The 25,174-nt window shown below is 36.1% G+C and overlaps 1 protein-coding gene across 2 annotated transcripts in view; it reads left to right on the plus strand.

Annotated features, from left to right (window-relative positions):
- UTS2B (urotensin 2B) overlaps positions 1-22,936 on the plus strand; it is a 340,141-nt gene extending 317,205 nt beyond the window's left edge. The window contains exons 4-8 of one of the 2 annotated variants that reach the window (XM_053710235.1): positions 7,920-8,757; positions 12,749-12,850; positions 15,809-15,846; positions 21,511-21,604; positions 22,493-22,936. In XM_053710235.1, coding sequence (XP_053566210.1) covers positions 8,658-8,757; positions 12,749-12,850; positions 15,809-15,846; positions 21,511-21,604; positions 22,493-22,518 — 360 coding nt within the window. In that variant the 5' untranslated portion in view covers positions 7,920-8,657 and the 3' untranslated portion in view covers positions 22,519-22,936. Of the gene's footprint in view, positions 1-7,511; positions 8,758-12,748; positions 12,851-15,808; positions 15,847-21,510; positions 21,605-22,492 lie in introns of those variants that run through there. The other variant, XM_053710236.1, reaches the window with a different exon arrangement.
- The last annotated feature ends 2,238 nt before the right edge of the window (positions 22,937-25,174 follow it).

Here is a 25,174-nt window from a genome sequence, read left to right on the forward strand (position 1 = left end):
ACACAGAGGGTTAGAGAGAGAGAAAGAGAGAGAGACACAATCACACACAGAGGGTTAGAGAAAGAGAGAGAGATACAATGACTTCAATCGGATGGAAGACTTCTTCAGCACCCCTTGGATGATGACTTCAATCGGATGGAAGACTTCTTCAGCGCTACTTGGATGATGACTTCTGCCGCTCCGGATGTCTTCTTCTGTTCCATCGGTGGTCGGCTGGCTGAAGACGGCTAAAGGTAGGATGATCTTCAGGGGGGTAGTGTTAGGTTTATTTAAGGGGGGTTTGGGTTAGAGTAGGGGTATGTGGGTGGTGGGTTTTAATGTTGGGGGGGGTTGTATTTTATTTTTACAGGCAAAAGAGCAGAATTCTTTGGGGCATGCCCCGCAAAAGGCCCTTTTAAGGGCTGGTAAGGTAATAGAGCTGTTAACTTTTTAATGTAGAATAGGGTAGGGCATTTTTTTTTATTTTGGGGGGCTTTGTAATTTTATTAGGGGGCTTAGATTAGGTGTAAGTAGCTTAAAATTGTTGTAATATTTTTTAAATGTTTGTAACTTATTTTTTTATTTTTTGCAACTTAGTTTTTTTTTGTATTTAATTGTAGTTATTTGTAGGTAATTTATTTAATTAATTTAATGATAGTGTAGTGTTAGGTTTAATTGTAACTTAGGTTAGGATTTATTTTACAGGTTAAATAGTTAATAACAATTTAATAACTATTCTAACTAGCTAAAATAAATACAAAGTTACCTGTAAAATAAATATAAATCCTAAAATATCTTAGGGTTTATTTTACAGGTAAGTATTTAGTTTTAAATAGGAATAATTTATTTAAGTATAGTGTAGTGTTAGGTGTAATTGTAACTTAGGTTAGTTTTTATTTTACAGGTAAATTTTTCTTTATTTTAACTAGGTAGCTATTAAATAGTTAATAACTATTTAATAGCTATTGTACCTAGTTAAAATAAATAGAAATTTGCCTGTAAAATAAATCCTAAAATAGATACAATATAATTATTATTTATATTGTAGCTATATTAGGGTTTATTTTAAAGGTAAGTATTTAGTTTTAAATTGGATTAATTTAGTTAATAAGAGTTATAATATTTAGATGTATTTAATTAATATTTAAGTTAGGGGGTGTTAGGGTTAGGGTTAGACTTAGGTTTAGGGGTTAATAATTTTATTATAGTTGCGGCGGTGTAGGGGGGGCAGGATAGGGGTTAATAAATTTATTATAGTGGCGGCGGTGTAGGGGGGGCAGTATAGGGGTTAATAGGTATTATGTAGGTGGCGGCCGGGTCCGGGAGCAGCGGTTTAGGAGTTAACATATTTATTATAGTGGCGGCGGGGTCTGGGAGCGACGGTTTAGGGGTTAATCAGTTTATTAGAGTGGCGGTGGGCTTCGGGAGCGGCGGTTTAGGGGGTAATACATTTATTTAGTTGCGGCAGTGTAGGGGGGACAGATTAGGGGTGTTTATACTCGGGGTACATATTAGGGTGTTAGGTGCAGACATCTCCCATAGGAATCAATGGGATGTCGGGCAGCAGCGAACATGAACTTTCGCTATGGTCAGACTCCCATTGATTCCTATGGGATTGAAAACCAGGTATGCTGGGCCGGAAAAGTGCCGAGCGTACCTGCTAGTTTTTTGATAACTAGCAAAAATAGTCAGATTGTGCCGAACTTGCATTCGGAACATCTGGAGTGACGTAAGAATCGATCTGTGTCGGACTGAGTCCGGCGGATCGAAGCTTACGTCACTATATTCTACTTTTGCAGGTGTGTAGGGCTTGATAACTAAGGCGAATCAGCCTCACCACAAATACGCTGTGGAATTCCAGCGTATTTGAGGTTGACGGCTTGATAACTAGAGGCCTATTTGTGCAAAATCCAATATGGCTCATGCACATCAGTTAGCGCGCCACTTGTAATCTAGCCCTATGTGTTTAACCATGGAAATGAGTTAAACACAATGTATATGTACTGCTCAGGAGCCACAGAGAACTGCTGGTTCAGAGCAGAAACTGACAGCGATCTAATCAGTAGTGGTGTGAAAACAGCTGTAAATAGTAGTTGTAGTAAGGGGTCACAAGGAAAGTTTCTGATGATTTTCTTAATGCAAAGTCATGAGAAACCATTAGAAAAAAACAGGCAAAAACTTTGTTTTCTGGTATATAAGAATGGTCTTAAATTTGAAAACTCATTGAAAACATGTTCAAAGAGCTTTTCTTACAGACTAACATAAGGGACCATTCTTTCAATAACAATACTAGAAAAATAATGCATTGGAATGTGAGCATAAATAAAATCATTCCTAAGGCATTGCAATTCGCTTAGTACATTTCAATTGAGAGTTGTTTTCACACATTATTGAGTTTATAGAAATCAGCTTGCAAGCTTTTAAAAATTCCACCCATTCTATTACTTAATCCCATGGTTATCATTTCTTTTAAGTATTTTGAACTGCTTTCTTGCAGACCCAACATACTTTATTGTACTTTGACAATTAAGTGACAAAGGGCTCCATGTACAAAGCAGCTAAACTGCTCTGGAGCCCTTGCGGGGCAGGTTCACATATGTGAGCCTTCTTCCCGCAATGTAAGAAGCAGCGGTCATTAGACTGCTGTTCCTTACACCTTACACCACCTCTGAGGTGGCAAGGGAAAATTACAGAGAGCTCACTCGCTCTCAGTGATTGACAGCCCCTTCAGTCGCGCGATTGGTAGCACGAATGAAGGGGCGGGCACTTTGATGAGTGTGTAATGATACATATGAGCAAGCGGATCAACAGATCAGCTGCCTGTGTGTAGTGAAGGTGGGCGGACAGCTTCGTGAGTGGAGAAGCTGTCCGCCTGCCACTTAGTACATGGAGCCCAAAGAAACTAATTTATAAAATGATCACATTTTTATTCTCCTTGTACATCTGATTCTGCTGCTTCAATGTATTACTGGAACATCTGGCATTATTATAGAACAGGGCTGTCCAAACTACAGCTTGAGGGACACATTGGGCCCTCCAAGGATTTTCTTGTGGGCCCCTTAGCAACACTGAGCAAAAACAGACCATTAATTTGCCATTGAGAAAACACTTATTTTTCATTAGGTAATTAAGCATTTGTATTTATAAAAAACACTTTTTGATGGTAATATCAAATGATAAATCGTATATATATATATATATATATATATATATATATATATATATATATATAAATAAATAACTCTGCAATATACTTTCATTTTATATGTTGTCCCCTTTTCCTGTAATTCCATTCTGAAATTGTGAGCTTTTCAGTTCCTGTTAGAAATGGAAGTGCAGAACACTGTTATGTTCCACACAGCCATTGGCTGCACACTCTAGTGACCTATGTATAACTGTCCCTAATTGGCCACAGTGGAGAAGGTAACCTAAGTTACAACATGGCAGCTCCCATTGTGTTATAGACACTAAAACTTTACACTTATTTTGTCAATATTTAAACAGCTAATGACATTTTCAAAAATACATCTACATGTTATTCTCAGACTTATCTTTTTTTTAATGTTTCATTCCATCTATAATTTATTTAATGTTTAATGCCCCTTTAATATGTGTATTCTTGCAAGAAATGAAGATGTTCACAATTGTAGTTCCTATTGATCTTTTTAATCATGTCCAGACTTCAGTTTACAAAATGAGGCCTAGATTTAGAGTTGGGCGGTAGCCGTCAAAACCAGCGTTAGAGGCTCCTAACGCTGGTTTTGGGCTACCGCCGGTATTTGGAGTCAGTCAGGAAAGGGTCTAACGCTCACTTTCCAGCCGCGACTTTTCCATACCGCAGATCCCCTTACGTCATTTGCGTATCCTATCTTTTCAATGGGATCTTTCTAACGCCGGTATTTAGAGTCGTGGCTGAAGTGAGCGTTAGAAATCTAACAACAAAACTCCAGCCGCAGAAAAAAGTCAGTAGTTAAGAGCTTTCTGGGCTAAGGCCGGTTTATAAAGCTCTTAACTACTGTGCTCTAAAGTACACTAACACCCATAAACTACCTATGTACCCCTAGTTAAATTTTTTTAACTCCTAATCTGCCGACTGCCACCTACGTTATACTTATGTACCCCTAATCTGCTGCCCCTAACACCGCCGACCCCTATATTATATTTATTAACCCCTAACCTGCCCCACACAACGTCGCCGCCAGCTACTTACAATAATTAACCCCTAATCTGCCGACCGCAAAGCGCCGCCACCTACGTTATCCTTATGTACCCCTAATCTGCTGCCCCTAACACCGCCGACCCCTATATTATATTTATTAACCCCTAATCTGCCCCCCTCAACGTCGCCTCCACCTGCCTACACTTATTAACCCCTAATCTGCTGAGCGGACCGCACCGCTACTATAATAAAGTTATTAACCCCTAATCCGCCTCACTGCCGCCTCAATAACCCTATAATAAATAGTATTAACCCCTAATCTGACCTCCCTAACATCGCCGACACCTAACTTCAATTATTAACCTCTAATCTGCCGACCGAATCTCGCCGCTACTGTAATAAATGGATTAACCCCTAAAGCTAAGTCTAACCCTAACACCCCCCTAAGTTAAATATAATTTAAATCTAACTAAATAAATTAACTCTTATTAAATAAATTATTCCTATTTAAAGCTAAATACTTACCTGTAAAATAAACCCTAATATAGCTACAATATAAATTATAATTATATTATAGCTATTTTAGGATTTATATTTATTTTACAGGTAACTTTGTATTTATTTTAACCAGGTACAATAGCTATTAAATAGTTAATAACTATTTAATAGCTACCTAGTTAAAATAATTACAAAATTACCTGTAAAATAAATCCTAACCTAAGTTACAATTAAACCTAACACTACACTATCAATAAATAAATTAAATAAACTACCTACAATTATCTACAATTAAACCTAACACTACACTATCAATAAATAAATTAAATAAAATTCCTACAAATAAATACAATTAAATAAACTAACTAAAGTACAAAAAATAAAAAAGAACTAAGTTACAAAAAATAAAAAAATATTTACAAACATTAGAAAAATATTACAACAATTTTAAACTAATTACACCTACTCTAAGCCCCCTAATAAAATAACAAAGACCCCCAAAATAAAAAAATGCCCTACCCTATTCTAAATTACAAAAGTTCAAAGCTCTTTTACCTTACCAGCCCTTAAAAGGGCCCTTTGCGGGGCATGCCCCAAATAATTCAGCTCTTTTGCCTTTAAAAAAAAACATACAATACCCCCCCCAACATTACAACCCACCACCCACATACCCCTAATCTAACCCAAACCCCCCTTAAATAAACCTAACACTAAGCCCCTGAAGATCTTCCTACCTTGTCTTCACCATGCCAGGTATCACCGATCGTTCCAGGCTCCAAAATCTTCATCCAAGCCCAAGCGGGGGCTGGCGATCCATAATCCGGCGGCTGAAGAGGTCCAGAAGAGGCTCCGAAGTCTTCATCCTATCCGGGAAAAAGAGGCGATCCGGACCGGCAACCATCTTGATCCAAGCGGCATCTTCTATCTTCATCCGATGACGACTGGCTCCATCTTGAAGACCTCCACCGCGGACCCATCTTCTTCTTCCGACGACTTCCCGACGAATTACGGTTCCTTTAAGGGATGTCATCCAAGATGGCATCCCTCGAATTCCGATTGGCTGATAGGATTCTATCAGCCAATCGGAATTAAGGTAGGAAAATTCTGATTGGCTGATGAATTTTCCTACCTTAATTCCGATTGGCTGATAGAATCCTATCAGCCAATCGGAATTCGAGGGACGCCATCTTGGATGACGTCCCTTAAAGGAACCGTCATTCGTCGGTAAGTCATCGAAAGAAGAAGATGGGTCCGCGGTGGAGGTCTTCAAGATGGAGCCGGTCGTCATCGGATGAAGATAGAAGATGCCGCTTGGATCAAGATGGTTGCCGGTCCGGATTGCCTCTTCTTCCCGGATAGGATGAAGACTTCGGAGCCTCTTCTGGACCTCTTCAGCCGCCGGATTATGGATCGCCAGCCCCCGCTTGGGCTTGGATGAAGATTTTGGAGCCTGGAACGATCGGTGATACCTGGCATGGTGAAGACAAGGTAGGAAGATCTTCAGGGGCTTAGTGTTAGGTTTATTTAAGGGGGGTTTGGGTTAGATTAGGGGTATGTGGGTGGTGGGTTGTAATGTTGGGGGGGGTATTGTATGGTTTTTTTTACAGGCAAAAGAGCTGAATTATTTGGGGCATGCCCCGCAAAGGGCCCTTTTAAGGGCTGGTAAGGTAAAAGAGCTTTGAACTTTTGTAATTTAGAATAGGGTAGGGCATTTTTTTATTTTGGGGCTCTTTGTTATTTTATTAGGGGGCTTAGAGTAGGTGTAATTAGTTTAAAATTGTTGTAATATTTTTCTTATGTTTGTAAATATTTTTTTATTTTTTGTAACTTAGTTCTTTTTTATTTTTGTACTTTAGTTAGTTTATTTAATTGTATTTATTTGTAGGAATTTTATTTAATTTATTTATTGATAGTGTAGTGTTAGGTTTAATTGTAACTTAGGTTAGGATTTATTTTACAGGTAATTTTGTAATTATTTTAACTATTTTAGCTATTAAATAGTTCTTAACTATTTAATAGCTATTGTACCTGGTTAAAATAAATACAAAGTTACCTGTAAAATAAATATAAATCCTAAAATAGCTATAATATAATTATAATTTATATTGTAGCTATATTAGGGTTTATTTTACAGGTAAGTATTTAGCTTTAAATAGGAATAATTTATTTAATAAGAGTTAATTTATTTTGTTAGATTTAAATTATATTTAACTTAGGGGGGTGTTAGTGTTAGGGTTAGACTTAGCTTTAGGGGTTAATCCATTTATTACAGTAGCGGCGAGATTCGGTCGACAGATTAGGGGTTAATAATTGAAGTTAGGTGTCGGCGATGTTAGGGAGGGCAGATTAGGGGTTAATACTATTTATTATAGGGTTATTGAGGCGGGAGTGAGGCGGATTAGGGGTTAATAACTTTATTATAGTAGCGGTGCGGTCCACTCGGCAGATTAGGGGTTAATAAGTGTAGGCAGGTGGAGGCGACGTTGAGGGGGGCAGATTAGGGGTTAATAAATATAATATAGGGGTCGGCGGTGTTAGGGGCAGCAGATTAGGGGTACATAGGTATAATGTAGGTAGCAGCGGTATACGGAGCGGCAGATTAGGGGTTAAAAAAATATGCAGGGGTCAGCGATAGCGGGGGAGGCAGATTAGGGGTTAATAAGTGTAAGGTTAGGGGTGTTTAGACTCGGGGTTCATGTTAGGGTGTTAGGTGCAGACGTAGGAAGTGTTTCCCCATAGAAAACAATGGGGCTGCGTTAGGAGCTGAACGCGTTTTTTTTGCAGGTGTTAGGTTTTTTTTCAGCTCAAACAGCCCCATTGTTTTCTATGGGGGAATCGTGCACGAGCACGTTTTTGAAGCTGGCCGCGTCCGTAAGCACCGCTGGTATCGAGAGTTGAAGTTGCGGTAAATATGCTATACGCTCCTTTTTTGGAGCCTAACGCAGCCATTCTGTGAACTCTAAATACCAGCGGTATTTAAAAGGTGCGGCCAGAAAAAAGCACGCGTAGCTAACGCACCCCTTTGGCCGCAAAACTCTAAATCGAGGCGTGAGAATTTAACTGCAACAGTTGGGTTACTAAACAAATTGTCATTCCCAAATATTAAAGTATGTAGTTGAGATGAACTAGAATAGATAAAATGTAGTAACAGTGAATTTTAAACTGATATCCTCAAATAGATCTATAATAAAATCAAATAAAATATGCACATTTAATGTCTATTAGATTTGTTTTTTCTATATATTCTGGATCTAAACCATAGATTATTTCATCTTCTTTCTAGTCACAAACATTAGCGGAGAAGATTAGAAACACGACAATGACATATGACTTTCAAAAATCAAAGAGAAGTACATTCACACCTGAAGTCATCAACGGCAAAGGACATCCATTCATCTTAAATTAATCAAAGTTCTGGTCAATTCCTATCTGTGTACTGTTAAGAATTGCAATGTATTACAAGCTATCATGTCACCTCTGAAGAACTGTTATGTCGCTTTGATGAATTTCATATTTGTCTTCTTTTTAACTCCACTCCCCATTCTATCCTCTTTCTCTCAGAATTAATCCCATAGCCACAAGGCTATGTGCGACACAAGTCATATTAAAGGTCTGGATCCTAAAATCAATTTAATTAGTGCTTCTTGAGGATTCATTTTGGTATTCATTGCAACGATCTCAACATAATTAAAATGAGAGCATGGAAATGTAGCCATAAATTACAATGATTCAGCCACTGGTCTCTTCATTGTACTTAGCATGGGCATCCATACTCTCATTTTATTGGTAATATTCAAGATAGATTGACATAGGTTTGACGTCAGAAATTCACTCAGTTCATCTGTCAGTTTTCCAAGAAGTGAATAACGATGACAGGATGAATTATTTTCATTGGGCGATTTTGGGAGATGACACAACAGCTACTCTTGAAACCATTTAAAAGTGAGCTCAGCTACATGAGATTCACATTTAAATCTTCAGCTCTCAACACTGCTATTGCAGCCAGAGCCGATACTATAACATGGACAAAATATTTTCTTTTCATCTGTGCCTTGGAACACTGACATTCCTAATTGTGATTTCCATGCAGTCTACACAAGCCAAACCTTATTTGTTACAAGGTAAGTTTACTAAGTCAGATATTTAAGATCAAAATGTTTATATTACCATCAAATATTGTGAATTGTCAGCAAATGGAAGGGAGATAGGTAATATGGAAAGATTCAGATTTACAAACAGATTAAATTTAGTTCAGACGGAAAACATTAAACACATAGATGATTAACATAAAAAGGGATTATTTGCTGGAGGTTATTATGCGCAGGAGTCAATTGTAGAAATACTTCTTTACAGAAAGGGTGGTTTATACATTGAATAGCCCTCCAAGGTAACTGTTGAGAAGAAATAGCTCATATCATTTCAATAATAAATGGTATTTGAATTAGGCTATCTTAAAGGGACACTGTACCCACGTTTTCCTTTCGTGATTCAGATAGAGCATGAAATTTTAAGCAACTTTATAATTTACTCCTATTATCAAATTTTCTTTATTCTCTCGGTATCTTTATTTGAAATGCAAGAATGTAAGTTTAGATGCCGGCCCATTTTTGGTGAACAACCTAGGTTGTCCTTGCTGATTGGTAGATAAATTCACCCACCAATCAAAAACTATTGTCCAGAGTTCTGAACCAAGAAAAAAGCTGAGATGTCTTCTTTTTCAAATAAAGATAGCAAGAGAACGAAGAAACATTAATAATAGGAGTAAATTAGAAAGTTGCTTAAAATTGCATGCTCTATCTGAATCACGAAATAATAAATTTGGGTTCAGTGTCCCTTTAAGGATTATGTGCAGACTGACAAAACGTATGTGTTGTGCTAAATATGTTTAGTGTTATACAATTGCACATGTGTATGGTTTAAAGGGACACTAAACCCCACATTTTTATTTCATGATTCAGGTCAAGAATACAATTTTAAACAAGATTCCAATTTACGTCTATTATCTATTATGCTTCATTCTTTAGATATCCTTTGTTGAAGAAATAGCAATGCACATGGGTGAACCAATCACAGGAGGCATCTATGTGCAGTCACCAATCAGCAGCTACTTAGCCTATCTAGATATGCTTTTCAGCAAAGAATATCAAGAGAATGAAACATATTAGATAATATTAGTAAATTAGAAAGTTGTTTAAAATTGTGTACTTTTTCTAAATCATGAAAGAAAAAAATTGTGTTTCATGTCCCTTTAAGTCTAAAAGTATGTTTTATTTACATTTTTTGGCATACAAGATGTTTCATCCATAGTGTATTATTTTTTCATGGTATAAAAACAAAATGCCTATTCTAATACCAAAAACACCTTATACTTTATACGTCTATTACACATTTTCAGCTGTCTATCACTTTTGAGGTGTTATAGTTTATAGAAGTTAGTCAGTGTTTTGATAAATGAAAGCTATGTTTACTGTAGGTACATATTGTATACAGTTATGTTCAGGGCAAGTAAGTTTGCTAGGTTGCAAAAAGATGTAATAATGTAACCTAGATTAAAATTAAAAAAAGAAAACTTACAGTGTAGTGTTAGTTCTAAAGTTATACAACAGCCTTGTTAATTGCACCTTGGTCTCCAATATTATGCAACATGTAAACACCAGGGAGGTGGGCCTTCCATAATAATTTTGTTATAGATTGGATTTTTAGGGTTTATTTATACCAGCAATATCATGAAATTGGAAGTATTTTATGCTAAGAAACATATGAAAATAGGCCATAAACCAATGTAAGTGTTTTTGAATGGGAAAAGCAATATATATATATATATATATATATATATATATATATACAGTATATATATATATATATATATATATATATACATATATATATATTAAGAAAAACAAGAAGGAAAAGAGAAGCATTTGATGGCACACTTAAGGAGGGTAGTTATATACAATATGTGCTGAGTAGAGTGTAGGTTAATTAAAACTTAACATTTAAAGGGACAGTCAAGTATAAATTAAACTTTCATTATTCAGATAGGACTTTTAATTTTAATCGACTTTCCAATTTACTTTTATCATCAAATTTGCCTTTTTCTCTTGGTATTCTTAGGTTAAACTAAACATAGGTCGGCTCATATGCTAATTTCTAAGCCTTTGAGGGCTGCCTCTTATCACATGCTTTTTAAATCTCTTTTCAACACAAAGAGACAGAAAGTACACGTGGGCTATATAGATAACACTGTGTTCAGGCACAGAAAGTTATTTAAGATCTAGCACAATACAATGCTAAATTTAACACAATAGATGATAAACAGTCACAGTCATGTGATCAGGGGGCTGGAAGAAGGTTCTTAGATACACGGTAATCACAAAGGTAAAAAGTACATTAATATAACTGTGTTGGTTATGCAAAACTGGGGAATGAGTAATAAAGGGATTATCTATCTTTTAAAACAATAACAATTCAATGGTTGACTGTCTCTTTAATAAATAATAGTAAAATATACGTGGACCATGCCACCCAATGTTTAAAAAATATTTAAATCTCAAAAAATAAAACAAGATCTGCTTTGTCAAAGGACCTTTGACAAAGCAGATGCGAAATGCGCGTCAGGCGTTCACACTGCCTCCTCTCTCCTTGACTTTAGGTTAAATTGTTGGCCCTAATTGGCAATTTTGTAGACCTTGAGCCTTATAGTATTTGCTAACGGGGGGGGGGGACCTTTTCTAGGAACGGTTGGGCAGATCCTGAGGGCTCTCCCTTTAAACTTATAGATAATTTCCCTGCAAGGTTAACCGGTGATTGTTGTTCTGGACCTTCCCCTGCCTGCATGTTAAGTGTAAACTTTGATCATTTTGATCTGCAAGCTCCACATAAGATATATTGAACTCATACAGGTTTATCTTGTATATTCTGCCAGAGGAGGCAGTGTCTTGTTCTATTTTTTGAGTTTTAAATATTTTTTAAACATTGGGTGGCATGGTCCACATATATTTTACTATTATTTATTAAATGTTAAGTTTTAATTAACCTACACTCTACTCAGCACATATTGTATATAACTACCCTCCTTAAAGGGACACTGAACCCAATTTTTTTCTATTGTGATTCAGATAGAGCATGCAATTTTAAGCAACTTTTTAATTTACTCCTATTGTCAAATTCTTTTCATTCTCTTGGTATCTTTATTTGAAATGCAAGAATATAAGTTTAGATGCCGGCCCATTTTTGGTGAACACACTGTGTTGTTCTTGCTGATTGGTGGGTAAATTCACCCACCAATAAACAAGTGCTTTCCATGATCCTGAACAAAAAAAATAGCTTAGATGCCTTCTTTTTCAAATAATGAAAGCAAGAGAATGAAGAAAAATTGATAATAGGAGTAAATTAGAAAGTTGTTTAAAAGTGCATGCTCTATCTGAATCACGAAAGAAAAAAATTGGGTTCAGTGTCCCTTTAAGTGTGCCATCAAATGCTTTTCTTTTTCTTCTTGTTTTTCTTAATCTAAATCTTATGGCATTAGGCTCTACCTTCCTTTATATACATAGAATTATTTAAGGGGGTTTGAGGCTAGTTATCTTTACCCAGCAAACAGTCAAAAGTCCAGCACCCTTAAATGCCCAATGCTCGCTGCCAGTGTTCCTGCAAACCCCCAAACAGATACACACAAGCATAGCAGCAGCATAAATTATAACCAATTTATTATGGCACAAGAAAAAAGTCCACAACGTTTCGGGGTGTTACCCCTTAATCATGTGAATACCTATTCACATGATTAAGGGGTAACACCCCGAAACGTTGCTGCTATCCTTGTGTGTAGTTATCTTTACCCCACATTCCCTAGAGTTATCTAGAGGTTTACACACACTCATATATATGTATATATTTCTTTTTAGCTTTACACTTATTTTAGTTATGTATTGTATTTAATTGGTTTCACAATAAAAATATAACATATATTTTTCTCATAATGCAAATTATGGTATTTATTTTTGAATATATACAAATGTTATAATTATGGAATTAATTGATATGAACTTCCTTTTTTCTGTTACATTTCTATGATTTGCTTTATTTTATTATATTTGCTGAACCCTGTTTTTCTAGATAATGAACTATTTCCTGAGAAAGATGAGATGAATCAGCAGGACATGTTGCTTACATTCCTCTTGAATAAACATATTCCATTAAGAAGACCATCACATTTTGGTGAGAAAATCTCAGTGCAAATTGCATTAATAATTAGCAATATTAGTCTTTCACAAGATAGTGCTTAGTACCTTAGTGTAAATATAATGGTGATATGGAAAGAGCTGTGTCGGCTAAATAGAATGTTTCTGATATTAATATTCACACTTTTAAACTGGCAACACTAGAAATGTTAATTTAACGCTAATTTATGAGTGTTGCATTTTATTCTATGAGCTTGAGAATAAAAGTAAAATAAGTTTCATTTTAAAAAGCTGTATCCCTAGAATTTCTGTATGTTATAAATTCTGAATACCCAGACATCAAATGGAACTTGGATCTACTGATTGTGAAGTATAATTCTCATATTTTAGAAACTCTTATCTAATTATCTATCTTCATATTTTCCCATAGATGTTAATGAACATTTTGTAGAAAAAGATTAGAATATATACTGCATATTATGTAATCTTCTGTTGCATGCACCAGATATAAACCTACCTGTATTGCACATTTAAAGCTAGATTACAAGTGTAACGCAAAATTATTGCACTCCTGCAAACTGGCAAATTTGCCCATTACAAGTGGCTGTTTATTGCTACCGTGAGCTACCGTAAGGTTAGATCTCTGGTTAATTTTCTAAACATTTCACAAATGCCCTCAAAATAGAGGGCATTATAGTTTTTTATTATAAAAATCTAGCTTTTTTTTTTTAAATAAAAAAATAACTGCACTAGGCAGTTTTTGGGGTCTAAAGCTGGTGGGAGTAGGCTGTTAGAAAAAAAAACAGCACTGAAAAGTGCCTTTACATTGTGGTCTATGGTAAGTGTGTGTTCTCAGTAAATATATATGTATATGACTATGTACATATATATTTATGTGTTAATATGTGTATATACAAATAATAACATAAATAAATATGTAAATAATCTCTGACCACATCAGAACGAGACTCCCATAGGAGCCTATGGCGCAATGCTTCCTAGCAATGCGAACGTGAGCTCGCTTGCGCTTTGCTCTTTACTTGTGATACCAGCGCACATTAGCATGCGCTGGCATTAGTCAGTGGAGCGTTAATATATTTAGAGCTCCACTTGTAATCTGGCCCTTAAAGTTTTAAAGGCGCATTACTGAATCATTGTTTTTTTATGTCATAGTTTTGTTTTGTTTGTGCAGAATATATTTTTACCTTTGTTTTTAACCTGAGATTTGGTTATCATAATTGACAGTGAAGAAACAAGGAAACACACAGCTTGCTAGATTATGATATATTTACTTTTTTATTTTTGTGCACGTCTGCTATAAACTGTTGACAAATGTGATGTTTCTGCAAGATTGTAGCTCCTAGGTATATTGCAATACACTAGAAAATGTGTGATTTTCTCTGAGTTTTGAAATGTGAGGCCTTCCTAATCTATTGGAAAAGAGGATTTCCAAATTGGCCTTCGCACTACATAAACTTCTTGAGAGAATTTAACAGCAGTGTGTAATTAATCAGAACACACTTTTCAATAATAATATTGCATGTGTTATTGTGTTAATTTAACAAACTTGACCTCATGAAACCAAATTGGGACCGTTTTTAAGGGGTATGAAACCCAAAATTTTTCTTTAATGATTCAGACAGAGCATGCAATTTTAAAACAACTTTCGAGTTTACTTCTATTATCATTTTTTTTCATTCTCTTGGTATATTTCGCCAAAAAAAGCTCAGTAGCGTGCACGTGCATTGTATGCTCTGTCCAAACCACATAAGAAAATTGCTGGATTTCACAAACAAACATTTTTGGGTTTCATATCCCTTTAAATAACAGCTTAGTTTTTATTTATGTTTCGCTAACCTATTAAAAAAATGATAGTTTTGTGGTTTAATAAAAATACAGCTCAAATTCCATTTTTAAACTATGAAAATTTTACACAACTAAAATATGACAATCAGAATGTGAATTTATGATTGGAATTAAGAATTTGGAGGATAAAAGCCATAATCAATATTTAGTTAAGTGGTAGCCATGTTTTACTACTGCATTGACCATGCATATTTTGCTTCTATGTAGCTGTGTGGAAACCCCCAAAAACCCTGCTAATGAACACAAAAAGACCTATAGTTTCTCACATTTACCCTATCAGAATAGAACAAAAAACAATATTTCTGTTATATTATTTTCATAATTCTGGCAGATTAGCTCATTTCAATGGAGCCAATTCTAATGGACTGGAATGCCAAAGAAAAAGAAGAGAACCAGCTAAGCTGAATATGGCAAACTCTAAGTTTTTGTCTGGCAAATGCTAATAGAATGGAATGGGGGGTCTGCATTTTTAATCTATGAATAGCAAGATCTCTCTGGAAAGATACTAGCATGATGCTACTCTGTCTGTACTCCAGTGACAGGACAACTTTAGCAGTCATGTAAAATAATATTAGCTTCACATTGGGCCCCTCAAAAAATACTAAATTTGGGAAATTTGCAAAGGAAAAGGGCAGTTGAACATGTTATGTAGGACCAACGAGGTATTATAAGCCATGTCTTCCTGCACCAGAATAAAATATGTGGCTACAAAAACCTCTGAAAGTCTATAAAGCAGGAGTTGCAAGTGGCCCTTTACTACTTTAATACTTGATTGAAGTGGCACTGAGAGGTTTTTCATCAAGTTTTCATTGCAAACACCAAGAGAAGAAGAGATATAAAACAACTGTTATATTATTGCAAAGGTCAAGAGGAGAAGAAAGAGGTAACAATTGCTACATTATTGCTAAGGTCAGGCCAAGTAGAGAGCTATAACATTACATTTGATCCCAATGGAAGTTTGCTGCATATAAATCCATATAAAATGTGTGTGTAATTAGTTACAGGTGCAAATGGAAGCTCTGTAGAAATTAGCATAAGTCAGTGCTACTATATTTTTGCAGTTATTATCAGTTGCTGTTTTTATTCAGTTAACAAAAACTATAAGCAATTATATTTATTTGGTTTACAGAAGTTGAACTTGAAAACAAACTGGAACAACTGGAAAAGGTAAGATATTATTATTTATATTTATAGCCAAGGTGCCATACATTTGTCAATACATACAGTATGTAATGAATATGTTGCCCATCTGATAAAAGTATTCTCAATTGTTTAATCATTTGACCAATAGAATATCCTTAACTCACACTGGCTGAGATATACCATTAAGCTTTAGTAATAAATTACATAATAATCAGATGATTGAAAGATATGTATTTAATTATACAACAGGCAGGCAATTAAAGTAACATAATCTATACTATAATCGCGTTTGTAACTCATCCGTCACCGTCGCCAGTTGCGCACGCATTCTCAAAGGAATGTTGGCTGCGCGAGGCAGCTAAAAGAATGTTGGCTGCATGCACAGCCAAAAGAATCCATCTGGATGCAGCTTACGCATCCGTCGCCAGTTGTGCACGCATCCTCAAAGGAATGTTGGCTGCGCGCACAGCCAAAAGAATCCACCTGGATGCAGCGTAAGCTGCATCCAGGTGGATTTCAAAAGAGGGTGGTGAAAGAATCCACCTTTGGTGGATTCTTTTACCACCCTGCCATTTTCAGAATTCCCTGGATGCAGCTTAGGCAAACCCGAAGCCTTAAAAAAACACACACTTGCACGAAATAACTAAAAAACACTTAACCGACCGCAAGAAATAAAAATAAAAACACGTAACCGCCCACACGAAGTTTAACAACAAAAAACTAACCTCACATCGTAAAATAATAAAGCAATTAACCCCTAATCAGCAAATAACATAATTAAAACATTAACCCCTTAACAGTCAACCACCCACATCGCAATAAACCTAATTTACCTATTAACCCCTAAACCGCAAACCCCCCACATTGCAATAAACCTATTTAACCTATTAACTCTTAAACCGCAAACCCCCACATTGCAATAAACCTAATTAACTTATTAACCCCTAAATCACCAAACACCCACATCGCAATAAACCTAATTAACCTATTAACCCCTTAAACCACCAAAACCCCATATCACAATAACCCTAACTAATATATTAACCCCTAAACCACCAAAAAAACATGACGCAAATAAATAATTTAATTACTAAGTCCCCTAACCTAACACCCCCTAAATTAACCCCAATTAATACTAAATTACAATTAAAATTTAAAAAAGTTACATTAAATTACAAAAAATAAAAAAGTCTAACATTACAGAAAAAAATAAACAAAATTATTAAAAATAAAAAAATTATACCTAATCCCTATGAAAATAAAAAAGCCCCCAAATAAAAACACCCCCTAATCTAAACTACCAATAGCGCTTAAAAAGGCCTTTTGTAGGGCATTGCCCTAAGTTAAACAGTTCTTTTACCTCTAAAAAATACTAAGTCCCACCCAAAAGTAAAACACCCCAACCCACCAAACCCCCCAAAATAAAAATAAAATAACCCAAAAAAACCCTAAACTACCCATTGCCCCTAAAGGGGCATTTGTAAGGGCATTCAGCTCTTTTACTGCCCTTAAAAGGGCAATCAGCTCTTTTTCAAGCCCAAAAAGCCCTAATCTAAAAAAACACCCAAAAATTAAAATAAAAAAGCCTAAACCTAAGCCCCAAATAGATACTCACTGTTCCTAAAGTGCAGCAGAAAAGGTCTTCTTCCAAGCGACTCCATCATCTTCTATCTTCTTCTGGAGTGAAGGCGGCGCGGAGGTGTGGAGCTGTCTTCCAGATACCTGGATCTTCAGCGGAGGAAAACAACGGTGACGGTCTTCTGAGTCGGTCCTCGGTGGCGGCGACTTTCCTCGGTGGAGTGGAGGCTTCTCTTCATGCTATCGTCAGCTACACACTGATTGAAAGCAAGGTACCCCATATTTATTCGGGTACTTTGCATTCCTATTTGCTGAAATTTTAAAATCAGCCAATAGGATGAGAGCTACTGAAATCTTATTGGCTATTCAAATCAGCCAATAAGAGTTCAGTAGCTCTCATCCTATTGGCTGATTTCAAAATTTCAGCCAATAGGAATGCAAGGTACGCCAATAAATATGGGGTACCTTGCCTTCAATCTTCAGTGTGCGGCTGATGATCGCATGATGAGGAGTGTCCACGCCGCTGAGGACAGCCGCCGCCGAGGACCACCTCCAAGGACCGTCGCCCTTGAGGACCGACGCTGAGGATCCAGGCATCGGGAACACAGCTCCGCACCTCCACTCCATGCCACCTTCGCTCCGGATGAAGATAAAAGATGATGGAGCCGACTGGAAGAAGACCGTCACCGCCGGACTTCAGGAATGGTGAGCATCTATTTGGGGCATTAGTCTTAGGATTTTTTTTTACTTTTAATTTTTTTTTAAGATTAGGGATTTAATGGGCTGTAAAAGAGCTGATTGCCCTTTTAAGGGCAGTAAAAGGGCTAAATGCCCTTTTAAGGGCAATGCCCATACAAATGCCTCTTTAGGGCCAATGGATAGTTTAGGCTTTTTTAGTGTTAGGTTTTTTTATTTTGGGGGGTGTGGTGGGTGTTTTTTTTTACTGTAACATAAAATGTGTGTGTGTGTGTATATGTATGTATGTATGTATGTATGTGTATATATATATATATATATATATATATATATATATATAATATGCCTATGAGTGATTAGAATATAAACAAGTAATATGAAGAAATAACTGTCAAGCTAAAATTGGCTATCTTATAACTTAATCAGGCTAAACACACATGGGCACAATTGGAGGCTGAGAGGCCAGAATGCCCATTATTTTATATGAATATGAATATATGAATTAAATTGCACACAAACCACTGAGAAAAAAAGTTACTTTTTGAATAGGGTAAAAAGTCTCCATTCTGGCTGCAATACCAAGGGCTGAAACAGAGGGAGCAGAATTAGGTACTGACATACTGCCATAGGTTTTTGTTTTTGTTTTAACCTGGAAACAATGTGCAGCATTAAAAGTACAAAACTAGCATTAAAACAAACTATAAATGTTCCCTGGAAAACGTTTTTCCTTATAAATAATGAAATGAGAATGAACTGGAGGACACATACCAATGGAGTTTACATACAATTAATGGTCCTATGCATATATAGGTAAACATGAAATCTAGAAATGAGACCACAATAGCATTGCCTCCTGGTGTGTGGTTTCTCCTTTGTTTTAGCAGTAGTCATAATAGGACAGACTCAGCGCAGCATTTTCAGATGCACAAGGGTGTGTGGTTTTGCATTTGTAGGTAGAGTAAATATACTTAGTGTAACAAGAAATCACTAGTGATGCACTCAACGAAACAGCACCCTTTAAACAGCTCTGTGCTTGTTGAGGGCCCAAAAACCGGAACTTCTCCTTAAAGGGACATGAAACCCACATTTTTTTCTTTAATGATTCAAATAGAGCATGTGCTTTTAAACAACTTTCCATTTCACTACTATTATCTAACTTGTTTTGTTCTCTTGTTATCATTTTTTTAAAAGGATATCTAAGTAGGCTGAGGAGCTTTAAAGGGACATAAAACCTATACAATATTTAGTTCATGAGTTAGATAGAGCATACACTTTAAAACAACATTCCAATTTACTTCTATTATCAAATGTTCTCCATTCTCATTGTTGAGAGAGCAGCAATGCCCTTCTGAGAGCTAGCTGAGCACATCTGGTAAGCCACTGACAAGAGGCATATATGTGCAGCCACAAGTCACAGCTACCTCCCAGTAGTGCATTGTAGTAGTCCATTACTGCTGTTGAGTCCACCTTATTTGTTTCTCATCAAAAGATAACAAGAGTACAAAACAAATAGGGCAATAGACGAACATTTTTGCATGGTCTGTCTGAATCATGAAAGAGACTTTATTAACATTTTACTCATCTTATCTGCTCTAGTCAATAACAAACCACTTTTAAAATTCAGTAACATTTTGCCTGTTGGAAAGCATACCTAGGTATGCTTAGGGGGCAGCAATGCACTACAGGGAGATGTTCAGCTAGCTCCCAGATTGCATTGCTGCTCTGGGGTTTATTTTAACTATGTATTTAACATCTGTTTAGGGGTTAAACACAATTAAAATGCAAGAAACAGTTAAATAATAAAATGATCCAACACATTAAGCATTTTTTGCACTTTTATATCCCTTTAATGTGAAATAATACTCATATGCTAAATCACTTGTAAAAACAAAATATCACCTGAGCATATCTATACGATATTTTACCTCAAAATTTCTCATCAGCTCACCAGAGTAAGTGTTGTGTAAACAGTTATAGTTCGGCTGCTGTTCAGCTGCAAGTTGGAAAAAAAAAATAGCAGTCAATCAGCATCAGTAGTGCTGAGGTAATGCTTTGCCTTTGCTGTGATCTCATGAAATTTCATAGAATTTACTTAAAGGGACAGTCTACACCTATAACAACCTTAGTCCATAGCTACAAACTCTGGCTGACCATTGTATTGAACCCCTGCATCCGTATTTTCAATTGTTCACTCACCCACATTTTCTTAAAAGAGGTTTATATTTTATTAATCAAATATGGCCGCCAAACTCCTCCCAATAGCTTCTCCTCCTACCTTATCGAGTGGTTCTCCTTCCTTAAAACACTTGTGCGCGAAGCACCGAGTGACGTAATAGGACTCTAATACGCATGCGAGATGAGATACAGCTCGAAACCGGAAGTCTGTCAGTGTTATCGAAGCAAACCCAAAAATGCTCCCTATGTTTGCGGTTCCGCAGTTGCAGCAATTCTGACACTCTGAATTTTCTTTTAGGTAATTCTCAACTGCTAATCTTACCACCTTTGTAGCGATTATCAAACACTCTTAATAAACAAACGCATAATAACGGGTACTTATGATATTTCAATGCGGCAGAAACATTGAGAGAAAGTTTGGTTCAGATAGTTGGTTCCTAGAGCCGTTGCGCATGTGCGAAGCACTAAAAGCGCAATACAGTATTTTAATAAGTGATCAATTTTTGATTGGACAGTGGAAAATAAGAGAGTTTGTGATGTATTGGGTAGGCGGAGAAGAGCGGCCATTTCAAACCGTCGGAATATAGCTTTTCATTGCGAATAACTCTGGATAGGTAGATGACTCGATATGGTTGCAGGGGTGAGTAATGAAAATCGGAAAAGAATCTAATGGATGGACTAAGGTTGTTATAAGTGTAGACTGTCCCTTTAAACTGAATAGAAAATTAACATGATTGTGCCTGCATATGACATATGCACACTCCCTTGCAAGTCCTGGGAAAAGCATCCTGACTGGCTGCTTAAAGTTTCTTTACAGTGGGGTGCAAACACTTAGGACATTTGAGCTAAATTATCTTTCTTTTTTACATAGAGATGTTCAGGTGAAAATTTTCTAGTCAGCTTTTTATAGCTATGCTGCATCAGTTTTAAATGTTTCAACATTTGAGTATCATGTCCCTTTACATATTAAACAGTAAATATTGTTCAAAATCTCTTTACAGTGAGATAAATGGAAGAGAACAGTAGGTGAAACAATAATTGTAGGCTATTCTAATTTAAGATGAGTGAACACATATATTGCACAATTTCATAATTGGATCCAAAATAAAAATAAAATAAAAAAAATGAAATAATGCTTATAAAAAAAAATCAGAAATAAAATTAGGTTGCATAACTAATATTAATATTCATTTAATTCAGTCTGACAACTAAAATAACATTTTCTTATATTTTTGATAGCTGGAAAAACTAAAGGAGCAGTTTTTGGAAGGGAAGTCTGCAGATGTATCCTATGCTGTGGACGGACTGTCATCCTCACATCCTAACAAACGAGGTGTGCATCAGATTCACAGACATATTTCATCTAACTCATGACTTTAACTGCCACAAAATGTTATATTCACTTCATCCTAAACTCTGCTTTATCCATTAATGGTTAAGGAGTCATAGCCAAACTAGTAATATGAAAACTATCATATCCTTCAAGGAAGTTTATATAAACAATATAAAATATTTTATAAATCTAATTAGTTCAATGTATTATTTGCACATCCAAAAAAAAAATCACAAGATATAATAATGACTACATTTTAAAAGAAAATGGAGAAGGATTGTATTATAAAAACCTTTGACTATATTAACAGATTAAATCATTTTTAGGATGAAAGTATTATTAAAAATAAATAGAACAAGGAATTCTTTAAGTTTGAGGGTAGCTGGTACACTAAAAATCTGCATAAATATTTATTTACAGAAAGGCTATTTGTTACATTGAAGAGCCTCTCAGCAGAAATAGTGGGGTCAGATACAGAAAAGGAATGTAAGACCTGTTCATAAGGCTGAGGATTAGTGGCATTAAAGTTTCTACAGTACAAAGGCACATCCTGCATGCTTGCCTTATACAGAAGTCCCCTGTTGCTCTTATGGCAAGCACCAAAGGCACCACTGCGTCTTGACTGATTACAATTCTGCCCACAACTAGCCATGGATGCAACCATAATACAATGTTTCCTGAACAGCAATGCAGGACTTTTATGCACACCAAATACGGATTTGTAATGCAAAAATCTAACAAACTTTATCAATATCAGGGCTTTTACATTGTTTTAAATTCATGTTTTAGAAAGAAAAAGGGTCAGACTAATTGGGCTATATCATATTTATCCTTTGTTTAAATATATTTATATATTTATTTTAATGATGACTTTTTGTCTTTCCACAGCTTGCTTTTGGAAATACTGTGTGTGAAAAGCATCAAGGAGATTCAGTCTATGAAATAATATTATTATTATTATAAAAAACAAGACAAACTATAGTTATTTTTTTAGCAATGTTTGTTATTAATTTGTGTATTGCTGATGTTCATTATAGTAGAAAAAGTAAATGGAGAAATTTGGCTATTAAACTTCTGGTTCAAGATCTGCAAAAAGTATTCTGGAGTGGAGCATCGCTTGTCCGTTTAATTGGAACAGATTTTATTTATTGATGTGCTAAAATTGAAATTGAAGTGTTTAAAACTCAGCTGCAATAACACGTGTATAGTTTTTTTTCTAGACTGTATATATTATGCTATGTATTATATTTATTTGTCAGAGAGAAGTAATGAATGATTATTTTTTTGCCTTAGTTGAATAAAATTTATATATAGCTATATGTATATAAATAAGCTGACACCATTTATTCTTTGTTCTGAGGTGTACTCAGTTGGAAGAAATCCTTCTCTGCAGTCACAAAGTATATTTGTTGTTGATTATAATAATGATTACAATTTAATAAATAATTCACACATTATTTAACATATGTACATCGTGTTAAAAAAAACCCAGACCAATAACATTGGTCATACAGCATAGTGGGTTCCCCATCACCTGTCCTATTTTGGCCTGCCTGTCCTCCTTTCACATGGACTATTTTGGAAAACAGCTGGGAGTAAGGTAGAAAAAAGCAGCACATCTTTTCATTTTTTTGGAAGTGCCAGCTCTGAATGAGGGAGAGGTGATAAGGAGAGTTAGTGACATGTCATGGTACAGTAAGCAAGAAGAAGAGAGAGGTCATAGTGGTACATGGTACAGTAAGCAAGAAGAAGAGAGAGGTCATAGTGGTACATGGTACAGTAAGCAAGAAGAAGAGAGAGGTCATAGTGGTACATGGTACAGTAAGCAAGAAGAAGAGAGAGGTTATAGTGGTACATGGTACAGTAAGCAAGAAGAAGAGAGAGGTCATAGTGGTACACGGTACAGTAAGCAAGAAGAAGAGAGAGGTCATAGTGGTACATGGTACAGTAAGCAAGAAGAAGAGAGAGGTCATAGTGGAAACAAGAGAGTGGGTAAGAGGAAAAAATATAGGGGCTTATAACAGAGGTGTTAAAGGGAAGGGTAAATCAGAAGGGAGAAGATAAGAGGGATAAAGAGGTCTGAGGGAGAAAGAATGCTCAAAGGGAAAGATACAGGGCTCAGTAGAAGATAAGTCAGAGGAAAGGAGGCAAGATCCAAAGGGAAGGAAAAAATGGAGAATTTAGAATGGTAGAAAGCTCAGAGAAAGTGAGAAACGGAGGGCAGAGTGGAGGACAGAAGTAAAGAAAAAGAAAGATGTATCAAAGAATAAATAGAGGTATTCACAAAACCACACTGTTAAAGAAACATTAAACCCCAAAATATTTCTTGATTCAGATAGAGAATACCATTTTAAATTACTTTCCAATTTAATTCTGCTATCTAATTAACTTCATTATCTTGGTATTCTTTGTTAAAGAAGCAGCAATGTACTACTGGGAGCTAGCTGAACACATCAGGTGAGCCAATAACATGAGGCATATATGTGCAGCCACCAATCAACAGCACCAGAGCATACCTAGGTATCCTTTAAAGCAAAGGATACCAAGAGAAGAAAACAAATTAGATAATAGAAGTAAATTGGAAAGTTGTTTAAAATCACATGCTCAATGAAAAAAAAATGGTTTCATATCCCTTTAAAAACACATATTATAATATAAGAGAGTTATGGAGTCAAAAGGAAAAGAGGCACGGGTTTGAGAGATCAAAAGAGAGAACGAGGCAAAAGCAATAGACAGAGATAAAGACGGAAATTTAAAAAAAGAGGAGCCAAACTGTGCCAAACTGGTAGAGAAGTCAGTGGAAAGAATCAGAGGGACAGAGAATGTGTTTAGAGTCAGAGAAGTCAGAGCTATAAAAATATGGATCAAATGAAGGATAAATTTGGGGCCAACAGGAAAGGGATGGTCAAGTGAGAGAATGGCCAGAGGGATAAAGGTAACAGTGATATCTAAGGGTGGAGACAAAATTTAGAGGAACAGAGGGTGTCACATGGTCAGAAGCAAGCGGGAGTGAAACACATCCAAGGGAGAATGAGAATGAGAGGGGGGGGGGGACAATAAAAGGGCTAGAGGGAGAGTTAAATGAGGAAGAGGGATAAAACAATGAGAAATATTCCCCATTTAGGGAAACATGGGGGAGTGAGAGTCTGGCCAGAGGAAATGAAAGGTAAGCCAAAGGGGAGCAGACAGAGGAAAACATTAAAAAAAAGAGACAGGCAAGGATCAGAGGTAAGAGTCAGAATGAGAAATGTAACAGGGAAAGGTGGCTTAAACAGATAGGTGTCAAAGGGAGAGGGGGCAGGGTAGAGGGGCTGAAAGGTCAAATGTAGAGAGGACATAGGACCGAAAGGTTAAGAGAGGGTTAATAGGGGAAGAGATTTGGTTCAGAGAGAGAAACGTGTAGGCTAAAACAGGCATAAGATGAAAGGGTGAGTGGAAAGGTACAGAGGTATAAAATGATAAGCAAAGGGAGAGATGCAGGATAAAAGTCAAAGGAAAGGAGGCAATATAGGGAAACACAGAGGTCAGAGGGATGGAAAGTTCAGAGAAATTGAAAACTAAGAGATAAAA

Source organism: Bombina bombina, chromosome 4 (genome assembly GCF_027579735.1).
Source record: "Bombina bombina isolate aBomBom1 chromosome 4, aBomBom1.pri, whole genome shotgun sequence".
NCBI classification, from domain to species: domain Eukaryota; kingdom Metazoa; phylum Chordata; class Amphibia; order Anura; family Bombinatoridae; genus Bombina; species Bombina bombina.